Below are 19710 nucleotides of genomic sequence, written 5' to 3' on the forward strand. Positions count from 1 at the left end.
TGTGCTAAGCACTTTACAAATATTATCTCCTTCTATCTTCACAACAACTGTAAGGTGGGTGGTATCATGACCCCCATTTTACACTGAGAAAACTGAAACAGACAGAGGTTGAGTGACTTGTCCAAGATCCACAGCTAGAAGTATCTGAGGTTAGATTTGAACTCAGGTCTTCCTAGCTCCAGGTGCAGCACTCTGTCAACTGTGCCACCTCGCTGCCACACAATACCCTCTGTCTGGACCTCTTAAGAGATAATTCCACTCTATTCTTTCCCCTCTCCACTGAGTCCTTCATATATCATATATCAGCAAAATATACATTATATATAAATGTATGTATATATATACATACACACATACATATATATTTTAAGTACTTACTGTTACAAGAGCACTGGGTTAGGCCCTAGGTGACATACAAAGTGCAAATAAGAAATGGTCATTAGCATCTTGGAGCTTACAGTCTTGTTGGCACATAATAAATGCTTACCACAGGCCTGTTGACTGATTGGTTGAAGATGGTACACGTAACACATAATATTAGATGATAAGGGCATTATAGAGTTGCAACATAATGTTACTTAGTAGATCTGGACTAAGTTTATAAATGTGGCCATGTCATTTCTCTGCTCAGACATCAGACATCAATTTGTTGCTTACTAAGTAAAATAGCCCTAACCTGAGGGCTCCACAGGAGTCCATTCAATGTCAATGTCAAGAGATCTGGAAGAAGATGTCAAAAGAGTCGACCTAATGTACTTGGGCATAGGGCTGGTGTCTCCGAGATGTAGCCAGATGTTCTCTCCAATCTAAGCCCTAGATACATATTTGAAATTCAAACTTGTATCTAGCTTTTAGACAGAGACTTGGTGTAGCACTAACAGGAGTCTGCCCTGTCCCTAGTGGGATAGACTGGACCACAGAAATGAGAGTATGCTCTAAATTAACTAATAAGGAATTAAGAATGAGAGGCAGAGAACCATGCAGTAAAATCAACTGGGGTGAGAGGATAAGCAGGTGAGGGAACTGTTCCCTATCACATATCAAAGGAAATCACACTGTACCATAACGCACTAAGTGTTCCTTGGCTCACAAGGCAAGACCTCCCCCTGCCTGGGAGCCCATGGGATAGGATGGGGAAGAACGGGAACGCAAATGTGCCCCAGAGGCAGTTGGTTGCCTCTCCCGGCCACTGTGGACAAAGAAGCAGCTTCCCTATAGTGGCAAGTAACTTCCACAGCTGAATACCTAATGAGCAGATAACCAGCTCACCGATACCTGCAGGAGCTGCAAGACTGAGGGGATGGGAGGGAGGCTGGAAGAGGGGTGGGAAGGGGAGGTAGAACTTGTGAGTCAGTGAAACCATCCTCTAGGATTCTTATATGCTAAGGTTTACCTGACCCAGAGACCAGGTATCTACACACATATCTACACACACACATGCACACATATATGCATTGCACACACACACACACACACACACACACACCAGATTTCATGCTGTGGCACAGTTAGAATTAAGTTTCCTGTCTCCCTGCCTCATTCCTCATACCTTATTAAGCAATTCAGAGCATATCCTCATTTCAGTCACCCACCAAAACCCACTGCCTCAGTTCACTGCTGGGTAATCATCTGTTAGTGTCACATCAGCTCTTTGTTCAGCCCTGAATATCTGTCACTGACCCTTGGCTTGGATAGTGTGAACATCTTGCTGCCCCTGCCCCTCCTAGACATTAACCCTATTTTGCCTGTGAAATCGTGAGGCAATCGTAGCTGTATACCCTAAGCTGTTCCCTGTTGGCATCTGTTTAGCCCATATTACTGCTATGCCTGTGTGGCAGAGTCGCTTTTCAGGAACATCTCTCTCTCCTTTTGCACTGCAAAGGTCCTCCACAATTTGGCACCATCCTAACCTTCTAGGGTTATATTTAACAACCCCCTAATAGATGCTCTATGCCCTAGACAAATTAGACTACTCTATTTCCCAAATACACCCTGTCCTTTCCTTTCCTGTGTTCCCATTGTTCCCTCTGCCTAGAATATCCTCTTTCTTCCTCTTCCTCTCCGTCTCTTAGATTTCTTCCCATCCTGTAATCTCTTCCCTGAAGCTTTCTCTTATTCTTTCAGTTAATGATAACTTTTTCCTGCTTATACCTCTAACAGTATTTTGGTTTGCATCTCTCTAAGGTACTTCTGTGGCATTTTGTATTAAAATTATTTGTGTATATGTATATATAACATATGTGTGTATGTATATATGTATACGTATACATATATATAATATCCTCTTATTGTCTATGAACTACATGAAAATAGGGACTATGTCTTTTCTCCACTGTGATCTCCCCTAAAGCCCAGCATAGTATTCTGCATATAGAAGGTGATTAAGAAATGCTTTTAATTTAAAACTTAGAGCTGGAAGAAAGCCTAAAGTTCAGCTTGTCCAATTTCTTTTACAGAGAAAGAAACTGAGATCTTTATTATAGTCAGAGACATAAAGAGATTTGCCTAAGGCAACACAAGTTATGTGGCAAAACTGGGACTAAAACTAGGGTTATTGATTTCCCCAGCATTCTTTCTATTTCACCATTCTGTCTCCCTCTTCATTCTTTGAGTCCCTAAGGGAATGCCTTCAGTATAATAGATGTGCAATAAGTGTTTGTTGATGATTAAAGAAAACTATAGAAATGGAATTTCCACTCAAGTCTTATTCCAATGCATCATTATGGTGTGGAGGTGGCTTTGCATTCTCATAGACCATACCAGGAAAACACAATCTCTACTAAGTCTAACCAAGCTAAAAAGGTTCTGGTAAAATAATGTGTGTGTTTCATCCAAGGATGAGGCTACCTAAGGCCATTACTATAAATCTGACCACTCGATGATGAAATTTTTGACCGTAGCAATTTATAGAACATGGCAAGATTGCAATCTGCATCAGTAAAGGGACTATGTCACCAATGAAGTCCTTAATCTGTCAGAATATTGAAGAACTGACAGAATCCTCACAGTGTTTGCTGTTTGGTTAGAGAAACAACCTTACTTTCAGCAAGATAATGATATGAATAGTAATGACTAAGCCCAGTTCCTCAGCGCCACCTCAAAACAATGGCAAATGTACCAAATCAAACTAAGAAGCAACAAGAAAGAAAAGAAAGTTGAAAAAACCTCATAGAAAAAAAACCTGACAGAAAAAAGAAAAAAAAATAAAGAAATCGGTAAGCAAAAAACCCCACCCTAATATAGTACATCAATATTATTAAAAGTATAGCAAAATCTCCGGAAGGAAAGGACAAGACAATAATAATTATTCAATCAATAATTAAGCACTTATTAAGCACCTACTGTGTACCAGGCACTGTGCCAAGTGTTAGAGTTTAGAAAAAGAGGCAAAAGATAGTTCCTGCCCTCAAGGAGCTTCCAATCTAATGGGATGACAACATGCAGACAAATCTTATGAAGCTAAGTTATATACAGGGTAAATAAGAATTAATTAACAGAGGGGAAAGCATTAGGAGGGGTTGGGGAACACTTCTGTACAAAGTGGAATTTTAGTTGGTACTTAAAGGAAGCTAGGAGGTCAGTGGTTGGAGAGGAAGAGGGAGAGCATTTCAGGCATGGAGGACAACCAGGGAAAATGCCCAGCCAACAATTATACTCCTAGAAAAAGAACAGATATACTGAAAGAATATCCAGAGTGATTTAGAGTCACAGGAAGTGTAAAAACAAAGATCTGCCTCTGTAACACTGGAAATAGTTTCACCTAAGAAAGAGTTCAAGATGATGAGAATTTACATTTATTGACCTTATAATTGATAAAAATAGAAGCAGTGGTGGATTAAGCAATGAACTCCCAAGGAACAGAATGGCTCAAGTAGAATGGAAAACGATGAGATTAAAGAACAAACAACAAAGCAACTTTTTTAAATTGTAAAACTGGGGGCAGCTAGGTGGTGCAGTGGATAGAGCAGCAGCCTTGGAGTCAGGAAGACCTGAGTTCAAATCTAGGCTCAGACACTTACCATTTGTGTGACCCTGGGAAAGTCACTTAACCCTGACTGCCTCCAAAAAACAAATAAATGAATAAATTAATTAATTAATTAATAGATAAATAAATAAATAGATGTATGAATGAATGAATAAAATTATAAAAGTAGAAGAATAGGTTAAGTCTTTATCTACCAAAGTAATAGAGCTAGAAAGCACAATGAAATCAGAAAATCAGAAAATTGTTGGCCTTCCAGAAAAATAAAAAGAAACTAAGAGGGAATTGTTGGCCTTCCAGAAAAATAAAAAGAAACAAAGAGCCCAAGTATTATAGGAAATAATATCAAAAAAAATTCCCTGTGTTGGAAAGAAGAGGACAGAATGATAGTCAATAGGCTGTTGAGAGAGGAGAACCCTACATTGACCCATTCAGTGATATAATTATCAAGTTTTAGAGTTTTAACATCAGGTATAGAGGCTTGAAAGCAGTCAGGTGAAAGCAATTTATGTTATCAACAGACTAGTTTGAATAACTCAAGATTATTAAACAAAGACTAGATGTTGTAATAAAATGTAGGGAAAATCAAGAGAAATGGGCCTGCGCTGCAAGATTAATTCTCCTATAAAACCTAAAGATGCTCCTTTATAGGAAAAATCATTCTTCAATGATGTCAGAAACTTTCATTCTGAAAATTGAGAATTTGAGAGTCTTTGACAATGAATTAATAATGCCTAAACAAGCTTAAAGAGGAGATTTTGAAAACTAAAAGGTGAGATTAATCATTTTAAAACTAAGCTAAGAACGTTTTAGAGACAGTAAAACCAAATGAATAAAACCAAGAATATAAAGGACAAATTCAAAACAATCGTAAAGGAAATAAAGAAAGTTACCAGTATTCTGCCGAATTATATGACAACAAAACTGACAGTCTATGAACTGTATAAATATCTAAAATAAAATAAAATGCTAAAAATACCAAATAAATTACCTAAATAACCCCTCAAAAGTAAGTAAACTTCTACAGAAGAAACTCCAGGTACAGAATAGTGAGTTCTATCATAAATATAAAGATCAAATAATCTCTATGCTATATAAACAATTTTCAATAGCATAACGTAAACCCTCTATCAAATTGTCTCTGTGAGATGAACTTGGTCCTAATTCCCAAACCAGGAAATGATAAAGCAGAAAAAGGAAATTAGATTACAATAACAAATTGATACTGAAGCAAAAATATTTTTAAATACTGACAAAGAGATTAGACCTATGTATTTTTTAATTTACTGTGACCAAGTTAGATTTATACCAGGGAAGTAAGTATGTCTCAACATTAGAAAAGTAATTATAAAAATAATTACTATCATTAAATTATTATAAAAATAAAAAATATATATTTTTAACAGACCTATGAGGTTATTAATGTTAGAAACTTCAATTGAAAAAACTCTGTCTGCCCATGAAGCTCAGCAAGTACTGTGTAGAACAATGAGACACTGACTAGGACACTTAAGTGATTTTTCCAAGATCACATAGCCATTAGGTGTCAGAGGTGACACTTGGACCCAGGCCCTCCTGACTTTCAGGCCGGTTTTCTATCAATCATATCATATTACCTATTATAACATGTAATATTAATAACAAAATAACAAAAAACACATGATTATATATTAAAAGCAGGAAAAGTCATTGATAAAATACAGTATTCATTTTTTTAAATGTCAAAACTTTGTAAACTAAGACAATTTTAAACAAAATTCAGATTTTAAAAAACTTGGTCAATATTGGTACTAATTTGTAAAGCAATTCACCTGTCCCTTCTCTTTACTAATAGAAAACTCCTAGAGTATAAATCTTAAGCACTCATTCATGTTGTTTTACATAAGTATTTCAAGAATTGTGCATTAGGAGTATTCAACAGTAATATTTTTAGAGATTTGAAGAATATACTAAAACAAAATTTATCAATAAATTTTTTTCATAATGGTAGAATGATGGACTGAGAGGCAGGCTCAGATCCTACCTCAAATAACTAATATCTGTGTGCCTTTGAGCCAGCAGCTTAACCTCACTGAGTCTCAGTTCTTCATGTGTAAAGTAAAAGATTTAGACTAGACTTCTTACCTTTCTTCCAGAACTACATCTATGCTCCTGTGATCCTAAAGGTGTTGTTTTGTACGATATAAATAAAAAGTGTTACAAAGGTTCAGAAAATGGAGAGATCAGTGTAAGGTAGAATAGTTGCAGAAGGCTTTGGAGATGAGATAAGACTTGAACTAGGACTTGAAGAATAGGTATGGTGTGAAAGGTGAAGAGGAGGAGGAGAAGGGCATGAGTAAAAACACAATCATTACGTATTTTTACAAACTTAAAGATAAAGTTGGCATTTGGATCCAGGCTATGGGAAGGGGAAACATCTGGGTACTGGGAAAAGGACATCTAGCTGGAGGAGGGGCCAAATTGAAAATATTTTCCATCTCCCTCACATTCATTGAAACACCAATAATGCAGAAAAGAAATGCTCCATCAAGAAGCAAATGGCCCCACAAAAAAGGAGCTCTTACAAAACAGGCTGCTGCTATCATTTTCTATCAATGATGGTTTTCCTTCTTCAAGAGTTATCTAACAAGGGCCATAGGTTGATAGACTTGTGGTCTAGAATAAGATAACATATGTTTTGTGTTAAAAAGTTAATAATAAGGACCAAGGAAAATGCTGTGGGATATTACAGCAAGTGTTAGTTCTGGATCACAACCAGTCTGCTATTTGTATGCAGTAGGCAAGCTGCCATCTTCTCAAGCCTGAAGTTTGGAGCTCTACACTAAAGCTCTATTTTTAAACACAAACATACACAGAAACACACGGGGCTGCTTGGAGCTAGCTCATTAACACTCGTACACAGGGCAAATAGGTAGTTCCCTTGCAAAGCTCAAGTAAAAATTAATCCTCTCGTTAAAACATCTATTTGTTTTCTTTTTTAAACTGTGTAAACTCAAGGCATCCCTTTCGTTTCTTTTTTCTTTTACAATTCTATGACTCTTTAAACCAAAATAGAAGAAAAATAAAGAGGGAGAAAAATGAGTGACCATCAGCATATTTAGAGGAGCCTCTTACTGCCAGCAAAGTGGGGCGAGTCTTAAGGTCCTTCTTGCGGTTTTAGCACAGGCTGAGGCACATGTTTTGACTTGAGAATCAAGCCTGAATCTAAATGTGTAAACATTTTAACTTTTTTTCCCCTGTTCCTGCCCACAGTGTAATAATTTTATTTTTGCTTTACTGAGGCAGTTGTTTTAACACTTTGTTCCTAGGACTAAGAATGTTCATATGACCAAAACAAGTAAGCTAAGGGTGAAAATTATTATAGCTAGATCTATTACTACTAGACCATCAGTATACAGTATTATCAAAAGTTTATCAATAGGCTTCCCTTCTCCTGAGTCTCTCTGTGATCTGAGGATCAACCTGCAGGCATTTTTGCCACTGTCACCTGAGGAGCTAATTCTAACACCATGACCTTCCAAGTCACACAACACCTTCCTCCTCCCAGACACCAGACATCAGAGGATCTTCTCAATGGAAAAGGCTGTGGTGGGGCAATAGAGTGACTCTACTCAGGGACAGAAACCAACCATATTTCAAGGAAGTTGGTTACACAGATATATCTTTCATTTGCTTCCCTTTCATCTTTTAATTATTAGAACATTTGAAAAAATAAAAATGACCTCTACTATATTCACTTGCTTAAAATTAATTACATAAAATAAATAAAACAAAATATATAAATATAAATATGAGAATAAATAAGCAGTTATATAGCTGTTTAAGGTTTGCAATGCATTTTACATGTCATCTCATTTGATTCTTACAACTTCATAAATTAGTTACTATTATAATCCCCATTTTACAGATGAAAAAAATTGAGGATAAGAAAGATCAAGAAACTTGCCCAGGGTCACACAGCTAATAAGTACCTGAGACAGGATTTGAACTCTGTCCTCTGCTCCACCTAGCTGCCCAAAAAAAAAAGTTAATGTTGAAAAACATTCTTTAAAAAAAAAATATCTATTGCAACAAGCGGATGGGGCAACATTGGTATTCAGCTGGGAACATACTGGTAATCACTATGAAATGTTGATACAAAATTTATCAGGAGAATTTTTTCATACTGGTAAAGTGTTGGACCTGGAGTCAGAAAGACCTAGTATCAAATCCTATATCTGAGGCTTTCTAGTTGTGTGACTATGGGTAAGTCATTTAACCTCACCAAACTGTTTCTTCATTTGAAAAGAAGAATAGTCCCTATGACATGTATCTCACAGCATTGCTGTGAGGCTCAAATGAATGGATTTTCTTTAAAGCATTTATTAAGCACTTATTATAACACATTAACGATCAAAAAAACAAGAGGCAAGACAGTCCCTGCTGGCATTAAGGATCAAAAAAAAAAAAAGAGGCAAGACAATCCCTGCTGTCGAGAAGCCCATTCTAATAGAAAGACTGAGATAATGTGTTAAACACTTTGAAGACTTAAGGTGTTAAGGGCAGGGCTATGGAGGAAATGGCCAGAGTGGGGAGTGAAGTGAAATGTGGCTGGGACTTCTCTGAAACAGTGACCTGAGAGGTCGTTAATTAGGAGAATGAGATGGCCTAGGGCAGACATTCCAGAGGTGAGAGTTAAAACTCCCAGGGCATGGTCTTTGGTAGAGCTATAAGGCTATTAGTGAGACTAGTGAAAATGGCCAAAGACTAGAGAGCGAGTGGTCACATGCAGGCTAAGGGATGTTATTAGTAAAAGGATTTAACTGGGGCAGCTAGGTGGCTCAGTGAGTAGAGCACAGACCCTGAAGTCAGGAGGACCTAAGTTCAAGTCTGGCTTCAGACACTTGACACACTTACTAGCTGTGTGACCTTGGGCAAGTCACTTAGCCCCAATTGCCCTGCCTTCCTCCCTCCAAAAAAAGAAAAGAAAAAAGAAAAGGATTTAACCAATCCCACCACAAGTCCCACCTCCCCTTTCCTCTACTGTATTTTCCTGAGCTCTGTTCATACAACTATAACATAGTTTTATTGACTGGACTAGACAATCCGAAAAAAAAAGGTGAACATTTTTAACTCTGTATATGCTATTTTTTACTTACCTACCTATAGTGATGGCTCTAGACTCTATTTTCCAAAATGAAAAATACTACATTTCCCTTCAGGATTCTAAGGGAAAAAGGTTTGGGTTTCTTTCTCTAATACCATCTGAGAGAATCTTTCCCCCATCCCATTGTTTCACACACACACACTGTCACACAGCAGTAATTAACTCTCCAATTCCACTTAATTAATATCAGTTAGCTTTCACAAAAGGATAATTACTGAAAACATATAGTAAGAACAGAAGTCCAAATATTTCCCCAACACCTAAGGTCACACTCTGCCCTATGATATCTCAGTCTCTGGGGAGAATGGGCTCAAGCTTAACATAGTTTCTACACTTCTAAATTCAACATAGCCACTAGCTAAGTCTTTGTCTTGGTTACTACTGGATGTAATCCCACTAGTACACTAGTCTGAGTCACTCAGCTCCTTCCTCAGGACCTCAGTGGCCACAAAAATTTTCATGGACTCCTCTCCTGGATTCCCTGGTGGCTTGTCTCTGATCTTTCAAAGACGGCAAAGTCACAGCCATCACCAGTCTCCTTCACCTAGAAACAAGAAACAGATGACAACAGAGACAAAGCTACCGCATTGCCATGTACTCACCCAAAGGCCGCATTGCAGCAGCTTCATGGGGAGATAAAAGACTGAGGTCTCTCTTTTCACAAGGACTTTCAGTAGTTTTTGCCTCTTTACTTGAACACACCAGTGAGAAAAAATTAAAAGTCAAGAAATTGGCCCAGGCTAACTGTGCCCTGCTGCCCTTCTGAATGCACCCCAACTTTGGCTATGCAGCCAGTCAGCACAGGATTAACAGATCCCAACCAACTACAGGAACAAATGCTCCAAATCAGGGAACAGGTCACTTCCATTATATGTCATCATGCCTTTTTGTAAGTAGGCTCCCCAGCCTCTTCCACATTGGAGATTGCATCAGCTCCTCAATACAGTTCCCCCCGCTCCATTATATACTTACAGAATCAGGAAAAGGAATAAATCACAAATACATTTAAACAACTACCATATAGGCTATGCACCCACATCTTCTTCCAGACTTAGAAGTTTTTAACCCATCTTTAGATGTACTCCAAAGTCAGGAATTTGGGGAAAGACTGAGTTCAATTCTCTAACCTCACTGTTTTCTCCCCTCCAGGAGGAAGCAAAGGGCAACCTTCCCCTCCTGCAAGGAACAACCTATAAGACTTAGTTCCCAAATGCTGACCCATTCCCAACCTTGAAGAGAGGAGAAACACAAAGGCCCCAGCTCCAAACACTCCCACTTTTTTGTCCACAATTCTATTGTAGACAGCAGCCTTCCCTCTCTGACTACTAGCTCTGTTCATTAACTGAGTTATATAAGATTTCAACAACTCATCCTGGCTTGTTCATCACTAGCAGAGGGACATGGTGTACCGTCAAGGACAGCCTAGGTGTCTTCGACCAACTAACCTTTTCTGTCCCTCTGGGTCCTTGAATCTTGTATGTAGTCTTTGCATGTTATCTTCCCCCACCACCCCTAGAATTGGATCTCCTTGAGGACAAGGGCCATGTTTTTGTCTGTATCCTGAATCATTAGCACAACATGTAGTACATGTTTGTTGACTGACTGAAAACACAGGACAGAGAATCAAATACTTCTGCTTTTTCATTTCTGTTGCAACAGAGGTTTGTGTGACCTTGAGTGGGTCAACTTTTCTGACATTCAATGATCTGTCCTATTCAAAAAGCATGTCCCAGCTGCCTGACATGTTAAAAGGATCATAAGATATAATTATGGATGGAAACTGTTTCCTAGATGAGCCATATGTTTGGTGCCTAGATGCTAGGGAAATAAATAAATTATAAATGCGAAATAGAATATGATACTTGGGGGGAATTCCCATGGCATATTAAAATGAAGTCAGGTCCAAGCCAAATGCAAAACATCCAAGACAAAGCAAAATATCCCAGAGCAGAAGAGAATATAATATTCTCAAGTGGCAAAATGGAAAGTACATTGAGAGTCAGAAGACCTGGGTTTGAGCCCCATATCTGCCATCCATTAATTGTGCCACTTTGGGCACATCACTTAATGTCTCAGAGCCACATTTTTGTCATCCGAAAGATGAGACTAATAATACTTGTCACAGCTACTTCATAGGATTGTTGTAAAAAAAAAATGAGACAACACTATGAGGGTACTTTGGAAATCATAAAGTGCTATGTAAATGTCAAATATCTGCTTATTCGTCTAACTCGGGGGTTTTAAGACAATCGAAGCTAAGGATTCATCATTCATTTTTCCATATGTGACCCTGATTACTTTAGTTTTTGCTCTATTCTGTATCCATCACTCTATTATTCACTAGGCTGTAAATATTCTAATGTGTTGCTATAATGAAACAACAGCCCATCTTACAACTAAAAAACCAAGCACGAATAAGGATTCTTCTTACTAATGAATCATTTTTCAACTGTCAGTTGTAGAAAAAATGGACAACGTCACAGGTGGCATGGAGACATCACATTTAAGATACAACGAGAAACTCACAGAAGTGGAAAGTGGTCTGAAGAAATTAGGTAATCCACAAATGGAGGAAAACTTATTTCTCTAGTTCTAATTTGTATAAGTAAATAAAGCTTTTTTAGCAGAATTCTTGTACATTCATAGGCAGCCAGAAGAATGTTTAGATTTTGCATTGTCGGTAGAGTCTTTCCACTGGATGCAGTTCAGAAAAATCTTAAAGCTAAGGATTGGTTTGGGAATAGGTCCAATAAAATCTTTAGTAGGCCAAATAAAATCTTAAGACCTGTCCTGATCTTAAAGTGCTATAAATGCCCTTCGTTAAATGCTCTTTACTAAAGACTCTGTAGGTTTATTTTAATATGCTTCCTGTTATAAATAACAGTTGAATAAATTAGTTTCCTATCCAAAAGAAGGGCTGCAAATTCTATTCCTCCATTTTTTACCCAGAGGAAAAAAATATTTCTGATGATTAAAGAGCAATAAGTTATTTCCCCCCATGATATCCTACCCTGTGGCCTAGAGCAGGGAAAATTTTGAGGGCACAGAGTCATTCAACCATAGTTGTTTGGCAGTCCTAATATTGGCCATTCTTGACATATAAATCAGGTTGTTAAGAGTTCAAGCTACCCAGTTTGGGAACACATGCTTTTCATGCATGTAGATTTAAATCTGCGCATGCCCAGATCATTCCTCCCAAAGTTCATACATACTGGTGCATGTCAATTAAAAATCAGACCCTAAAAATCAGCCATGACTCTTTAATTCCCTTTAATGACATTGTGTCTCATTAATAATATTTTCTATTCCAGGAGACCAAACTGGGCAGAAAGCTGTGAGCACCAACACAGAACTTTCCTCCTTCAGATCAGACATACTGGACCTTAGACAACAACTTCATGAGATTACAGAGAAAACCAGCAAGAATAAGGATGCACTAGAGAAGTTACAGGAGAGCGGGAACATATTGGATGACAGGCAGAGTCAAATGAAAGAAACATTGGAGAATAACTCTTTCCTGATCACCACTGTCAACAAAACCCTCCAGGCTTACAATGGCTATGTCAACAATCTGCAGCAAGACACAAGCATTCTCCAGGGAAACTTGCAGAGCCAAATGCATTCACACAATGTGGTCATCATGAACCTAAACAACCTGAATCTAACACAAGTGCAACAAAGGAACCTAATTAGCAGTCTGCAGAGATCTGTGGATGACACGAGCCAAGCTATCCAACGAATTAAGAATGATTTCCAAAATCTGCAACAGGTTTTCCTTCAAGCAAGGAAAGACACCGATTGGCTTAAGGAGAAAGTACAGAACTTGCAAATGCTGGCTGCCAACAACTCAGCCTTAGCCAAAGCTAACAATGACACTCTAGAGGACATGAATAGCCAACTTAACTCTTTCAATGGTCAACTGGACAATATCACTACTGTCTCACAAGCCAATGAACAGAATCTGAAAGACCTTCAAGACTACCACAAAGAGTCAGAGAATAGAACCACCACCAAGTTTAACCAGCTAGAGGAACGATTTCAACTTTTTGAAACAGATATAGTTAACATTATTAGCAATATCAGCTATACAGCCCACCATTTGCGGACGCTGACCAGCAACCTGAATGATGTGAGGACAACTTGTACAGATACCTTGACCAAACACACAGATGACCTAACTGCCTTGAACAATACACTGGCCAACATTCGTTTGGATTCTACGACTCTCAGGATGCAGCAGGATGTCATGAGATCAAGGTTAGATATTGAAGTAGCCAACTTGTCCGTGATCATGGAAGAAATGAAACTGGTAGACTCCAAGCATGGTCAACTCATCAAGAATTTTACAATACTACAAGGTAAATGGAAACTCCAGCTTTAGCTTATATTTTTAATTCTGTTCTTGGTGTAAAGCATCACAGCTTGTGGTGGTACTGTGAACTAAAGGTTAGAAGACATTAGCCCAATTTCCCCAGTACCTTAGCTATTTTACAGTTATAAGTCAAAACCCTTTATAGGTTACATTAATCCTTCCAAGTCACAAGGATACCATTTATCCAGTTCCTGCCTCATTAAATTAAGTACAGTCCTCAGACCCCAGGCTACAGGACCATATTGTAAGTGAGACTGCATTATAATGAGGTCCTTTTGGTGATTAGAACCCTGGGACAGAATCCAAAACTGACCCATTTATACTATATTCCACATGAGAGAAAATTGCATTATTGTAAGGCTCAACTTTGCAACCTAGTGGCTTGAAAAACTTCATCCTAGTCTGTCTTCAAACTCTAGTAGACATTGTAAGATGAGGTTAAATATAGGAGTCACAAGAAGTTTTGCAGGACCTACGGACTTCCTCTGTGGATCTGGGCACCCCAGGCTGAGAAATAGTGCTAGATAGCTCTAGCAAAGTTAATTTTTATGAGAATCCCCTGGGGTAAAGCTAATTCACTATTTCTGAAAAGCAGTTTATTTGCAAGGAATAGGATCAGATAATTTTCTATTAGGAAATGTGTAATAATGTGGCATCAATTAAAAAATGAAGATTCAAATACATAGAACTCAATGGGAGCTTTATGTGAAAATCTGAGGAATCATTGTTATTCATATCTGACTGTGATATTTCAAGGGTCCATTATTTTTTCATTGTGGGTATTTCTCAACCAATGCAGACAACGTTTGGTCTATCACACAGGGTGTATTCTTAAAAACTTTCCAACAGGAAGAACTTTCCAAAACATATCTTTTTTGGCATAGCCTTCAAGAATTTAGGGTGATCTTTATCCCCCAAGTCTCTAAATATTAGAGGTATTTAGGTCAAAAAAGTCCTTAGGCATTACCCTTTTATACTTTGTTATTCATAATAGTTGTGTATTAATGGTGCTTCATGTAACAAGTTCTGTTATATGCCTACAATGACTATCAGATGACATTAAGGCTATACCTGAAATATAAAAAGTTGCCACACATTCATGGAATCCATCTGCTTCCTACAGTAAATTATTAAATGGATGATTTATCTTTTCCTTTCCTTCTTTAACCTAAACATGGAATGAAACAAATGATGAGAAGACTGATAATTCATTCATAGCATCAAAAGATAATATTTTTCTGATTTTGTCTTGGAATACTAATATTAGTCCCATCATGTTATACCATATATTTTCCATTAAACTCTTGGACAATGTGGGTTGCTAGCTAAGTAGAGAGAAAAAAATTTAGTAGTTGTGGGTTGAGATGCCAGCTTTCTAAGCCTATAGTGGGGAGCATAACAGGGCCAGGTGTTGTGCCCTTAACCACAGAATCACAGAATTGCAGAATTGTAAAGGACAATAGAGGTAATCTAGTGCAACTCCCACCCATAAAACATATTCTATCTCCAACACCCCTAGCAAGTGACCATCAAAGCTTCACTTAAAGACCTCGAGTAATGAGAAACACATGGTTTTCTAAGTTAGTCCATTCCATTTTGGAACAGCTCTACTTCTTATAAAATTCCATCTAAGTATCATATATTTGCCCTTGTTCTTTTCTTCAAGGTCAAATAGAAAAAGTTGAATCCCTCTTCCACATGAAAGAGGAGAAGGAACAAACACACGTCAAGTGTGTACCATGTGCCAGGCACTGTGCTAATAAGCACTTTACAATTATCTCATTTTTAAAGACAGTTATCAGATCCTTCTCCACCACCACCACAAGCCTTCTCATCTCCAGGCTAAACCATTCCTCCTATGAAATGGCTTACCTTTCTCTGGACTCATTTTAATTTATCAACATCTCTTCTAAAATGTGATGCCCAAAACTGGACATACTATAACAGTCATGGCCTGACCAGGACAGAGCATAGAAAAATCTCTACTCTCTTGCTCTAGACACTATTCTTCTATTAAGGTACCCTCAAATCATGTTAAAGCTACTCTATCATGACAATGAATCAGTGAGCTTCTAACCCATAAATGACCCTAGGTCTTTCTCACGTGAACTGCTTTCCAGCTGTCTTCTTGTATTTGGACAGTTGCTCTACATTCATCCGTATCAAGTCTCATCTTGGTACCTGGAGCCCAACATTCCCACCTATCAGAAACCCTTTACATCCCGGTTCTGCCATCCAACAATATAAATCCATTGCCTTTTGAGGCAGCTCTTCACACTTTTAAACAGATTCACACTTTTATAGAGCTCTGATTATTGAAGTTTTTTTCCTCACACTGAGTTAAAATCTGCCATTCAACAACTTGCACTCTTTCTTCTACCTCTGCCCTCTGGGACCAACCAGAACATGAAAGGCCCCTCTAGCTCTTAAAGACCATCATCATATCTCCTCTAAGCCTTCTCTTCTCCGGGCTAAACATTCACAGTTTCCTTCAACCAGTCTTCATATGGCATTGATGGTGCTGAGCCCTTAGTAGAATCTTAATAAGTTCGTGCTGGTTGATTGATTTCATTCATTCATCCTGATTACCGTCCTATAGAAACATTGTAAATTGTCAATGTCCTTCCTAAAAAAAAAAAACAACAAAAAAAAAAAAAACAATCTTGCTAGCAGCTACCATGGCTGTGTAAAACCAACAACAACCAGCACACAGAATGCTGCAAGCCCAGGTTCTTTTGATCTGCTTTACTAAGGAAAGCAACATTAAAGGGTTAACAATCTTACTTTAATCCAACATACAAATATCATTCACTCAGTTCGGTGGGGAAAGCCAGCACCCTGAACTTCAGAGCAAATACAAACAAATTACAAACATACGTTTATGAACAGACCAAATACAATTCATAGTTACCAAGGAACCATCAACATCTGAGTTCAGCCGGGAGCTCAACAAGGCTGTCTCAGAGTCACATGCCCCTCCTGCTGTGGCTCAGAGCTCCAAAATAGAAAGCCAACCTCTTCACCTATACATCCTGTTCAGGGCCAAAGGTGAGTCACACACGCAACTTACCCATGTGACCTAAAATCGTCACAGAAACACAACTTAAACCCACGTGGTGCAAAAGCCTCTGATGTCACAAACATGTCACTCAAACCCAAGTAAACTAGGCTTTCCCTTGAGGCAAGGACACCATCAAGGACTCCTAATTTAATCAAGGAAACAAAAGCCAAACTCTTCAAGGGCACTCGGTTGAATAAGTGCTAAGAGTCTATCTTGATTCCCAATATGGTTACCCAGGACTGAACACAATACTTTAGCATGAATCCCTTCCCACCAAGTCTCAGTGACACTAAGAAGTTATATTTAACCCCCTTGTGTTAAGGCCTCTAGTTCGATTTATCAGCCACACCCAACACTGATTCACAAACATCTAATTCCATCAGTGTGTTTTGGGGGGATTTTTTTTTAGCTATTACCTCCCTTTACCGTTTGGGCCCCTCATTTGGAGCTTTAAGCAGCTACCAGAACTATGGCACTTGACTTCAGAGTAGCTGAAGAAACAAGCAAGTTTTCCCCCAAAATGCTTTGGCTCGTTTAAATGTCAGTGCATCAACATGGCAGGCTTGCTTTCTGTCATGCTTTGGGGCTGAAGGCAACATGGAAAAATAGAAACAGCCCTGGCTTTAGAATCGAAGACCTGGCTCTGTGACTTATTCCCTGCGTGACCTCAGGAAAGTCAACTTTGTTTCTCCAATCCACAGTTTCCCACTCTGTAAAATTTGATTAAACTAGATCACCTCAGAGATCTCTGCTCTTTTGTGCACTGCTTGATATGTGCTAAGTATAGTACTAATAATAGATTAGATCAGATTGGTTACTATATGTTCCAAAATGCTTCCAAGTTTAGGCTATTTATTTATTCAATCAACAAACATTGATTGAAGACCTCGTTTCTCATCTAGAAAATCCTCATTTCCAATTATATTAAATCTGTCACTATTATTGCTGCTATTTATATTCCCTAATTGATCTTCTGCTAGTAAACATTGAATTATTACTATTTGATCTAATCCTGAGTTCCATCTACAAAACAAAGAAATACAGTAGGAAACCGAGATGTTTTGAAGGAAATGTTTGCTTATGGAAATTGATTCTTCTGGTTAGTGAGACCACATAATACACGGGCCACGTGAACCAATCAGGAGAAATTTATTTCTATAAATCTATTTCTTCAGAATATCCTACTCTCCTATTCTATTTCTTTGTTTTGTGTTTAGAAATCTCATCCAAGACAGTGATGAAGTGGTAGAGGATAATAAAGAACCAGGCATTATTGGATTATGTTGGCTTTATGTAGTGCCTTTCCTCTGCAAAGCTCAAAATACACTAACGTTTTCCTGGCAGGGCCTCCTTGTCCACTATAATCCTGCTTTGCACTTTGCATTTGTTCCCTTAAAACTTTGCCTTAGACACAAGTACAGCTGTTCAAAATTCTTGGCCTCCTCAAGAAATGAGCCAAAGGAAGCTGCCTTTGCTGAAGCTAAATTGTATCTGAAATTGCAATTAAATACTATGCTGAGTCTTTATACTAGGAAGAAGTTCATTTATGAACAAATGAGCCTTTCTAAGAAAATATTTTGTTTTCACTATAGATAATTTAAGGATTTTTCTATTAACTGCACACAGAGGACATTCCAGGCCTTGTGTCACATGCTTTTGAATAGCAAATTCACCAACAATTGAACCCACTTTTCCTCTTTGTGTTCAGGAATATATGGGTAAGGCCATCTAAGTGCCACCCCCTCCCCAGAATCCATAGCATTTCTCTGAAAGAGTCTGTTCTAAGTAAGCAGTCACCTACAGGACAGTTGTTGGCTCCAGGTAATTGAAAAGTTGCTTCCTGTTCATTCCAAATCACTGTGCACAGATTAGCAGTGGGGGCAAGGAGGAGACAAGGAAGCTTCCCTAGTCAAGGATCACTGACAAAAGAATACTACAGCTACACTTTGCTGTCATTTTTCAGTTATGTCTGACTCTTTGTGACCCCATTTGGGGTTTTCTTGGCAAAGCTACTACAGCAGTTTGCCATTTTCTTCTCCAGTTCATTTTACAGATGGGAAACTGAGACAAACAGATGTTAAGTGACTTACTCCAGGTCACTCAGCTAGTAAATATCTGAGGTCACTTTTGAACCCAGATCTTCCTGATTTCAGACTTGGCACTCTGTCCACTGCAGCACATTTTTTTAATATTTTCAAAAACCATAAATGTAAATAGCTCACCGTTCTATACCATATCAAGGTTTTTTAAAGCTCTTTTCTTCCAACAACCCTGTGAAATGGGTTGCATAAGTGATATTATTTCCTAGGTACCTAACATTCAAAGAGGTTAAGCACTTTGCTCATAATTATGCAGTATCAAAGCCAAGATTTGAAACCTTATTTCCAGTGCTCTTTCCACTACCCTTTAAAAATATATAATGGGAGGCATGGTGGCGTAGGCCTGTAATCCCTGCTGAAGCTCATGGGTCACTTGAACTTGGGAGTTCTGAGCTACTCTAGGGCTAAAGTCGATCAAGTGTCCACATTAAGTCTGGTACCAATATGGTGAGCCCCCAGAGCAGGGGGCCATCAGACTGCCCAAGGTGGGTGTGAACCAGCTCAGGTCAGAAAGGGAGCGGCTCAAAGCTCCCATGCCAGCCAATAGGATTAGGCCCCTGAGTGGCCACTGCTCTTCCAATGTCTCCAAAAGAATAAAATAAAATAGGGATAGTGACTGGACCTGGGATTTCATTGGTGGGCTGGGGAAACTCCTCTACAGGGAATATGCAACTCCTTCTATATATAAGTTGACACCTTCTCTGCAATTTTGGTATGAAAGAGTTGCCCAAGCACTTAGAGGTTGAGTGAATTGTTCAGAATCATACAGATAATATGTGGCTGAATTGAGATTTGAATCCAGATCTCCATGGCTTCAAGGCCAGCTCTCTAGCCACTACACTAGGGGTGTCAAACTCAAACAGAAAGAAATCCCTGCAGACTTAGAAAGCCACAAATGAATATTATTTATACTACATTGTATTTTTGTTTATTTAGTCAAATATTTTCCAATTATGTTTTAATCTGGTTGGCATCACTGGGGAGTTTGTGGGTTGTAAGCAGACTTCAGGCCATGAGTTTAATACCTCTGTACTACTCCATGCCATCTCT

The 19710-nt window shown here is 38.4% G+C and overlaps 1 protein-coding gene across 1 annotated transcript in view; it reads left to right on the forward strand.

The window, feature by feature from the left end:
- The window catches only part of COLEC12 (collectin subfamily member 12), a 230467-nt gene that overhangs the window by 190088 nt on the left and 20669 nt on the right, over nt 1-19710 (forward strand). Inside the window, exons 4-5 of the mRNA XM_036741362.1 lie at nt 11585-11683; nt 12440-13486. Of these exons, the coding sequence (XP_036597257.1) occupies nt 11585-11683; nt 12440-13486 (1146 nt within the window). The remainder of the gene's footprint in view (nt 1-11584; nt 11684-12439; nt 13487-19710) is intronic.

The sequence above is a fragment of the Trichosurus vulpecula genome, chromosome 1 (genome assembly GCF_011100635.1).
Source record: "Trichosurus vulpecula isolate mTriVul1 chromosome 1, mTriVul1.pri, whole genome shotgun sequence".
Lineage (NCBI taxonomy): Eukaryota > Metazoa > Chordata > Mammalia > Diprotodontia > Phalangeridae > Trichosurus > Trichosurus vulpecula.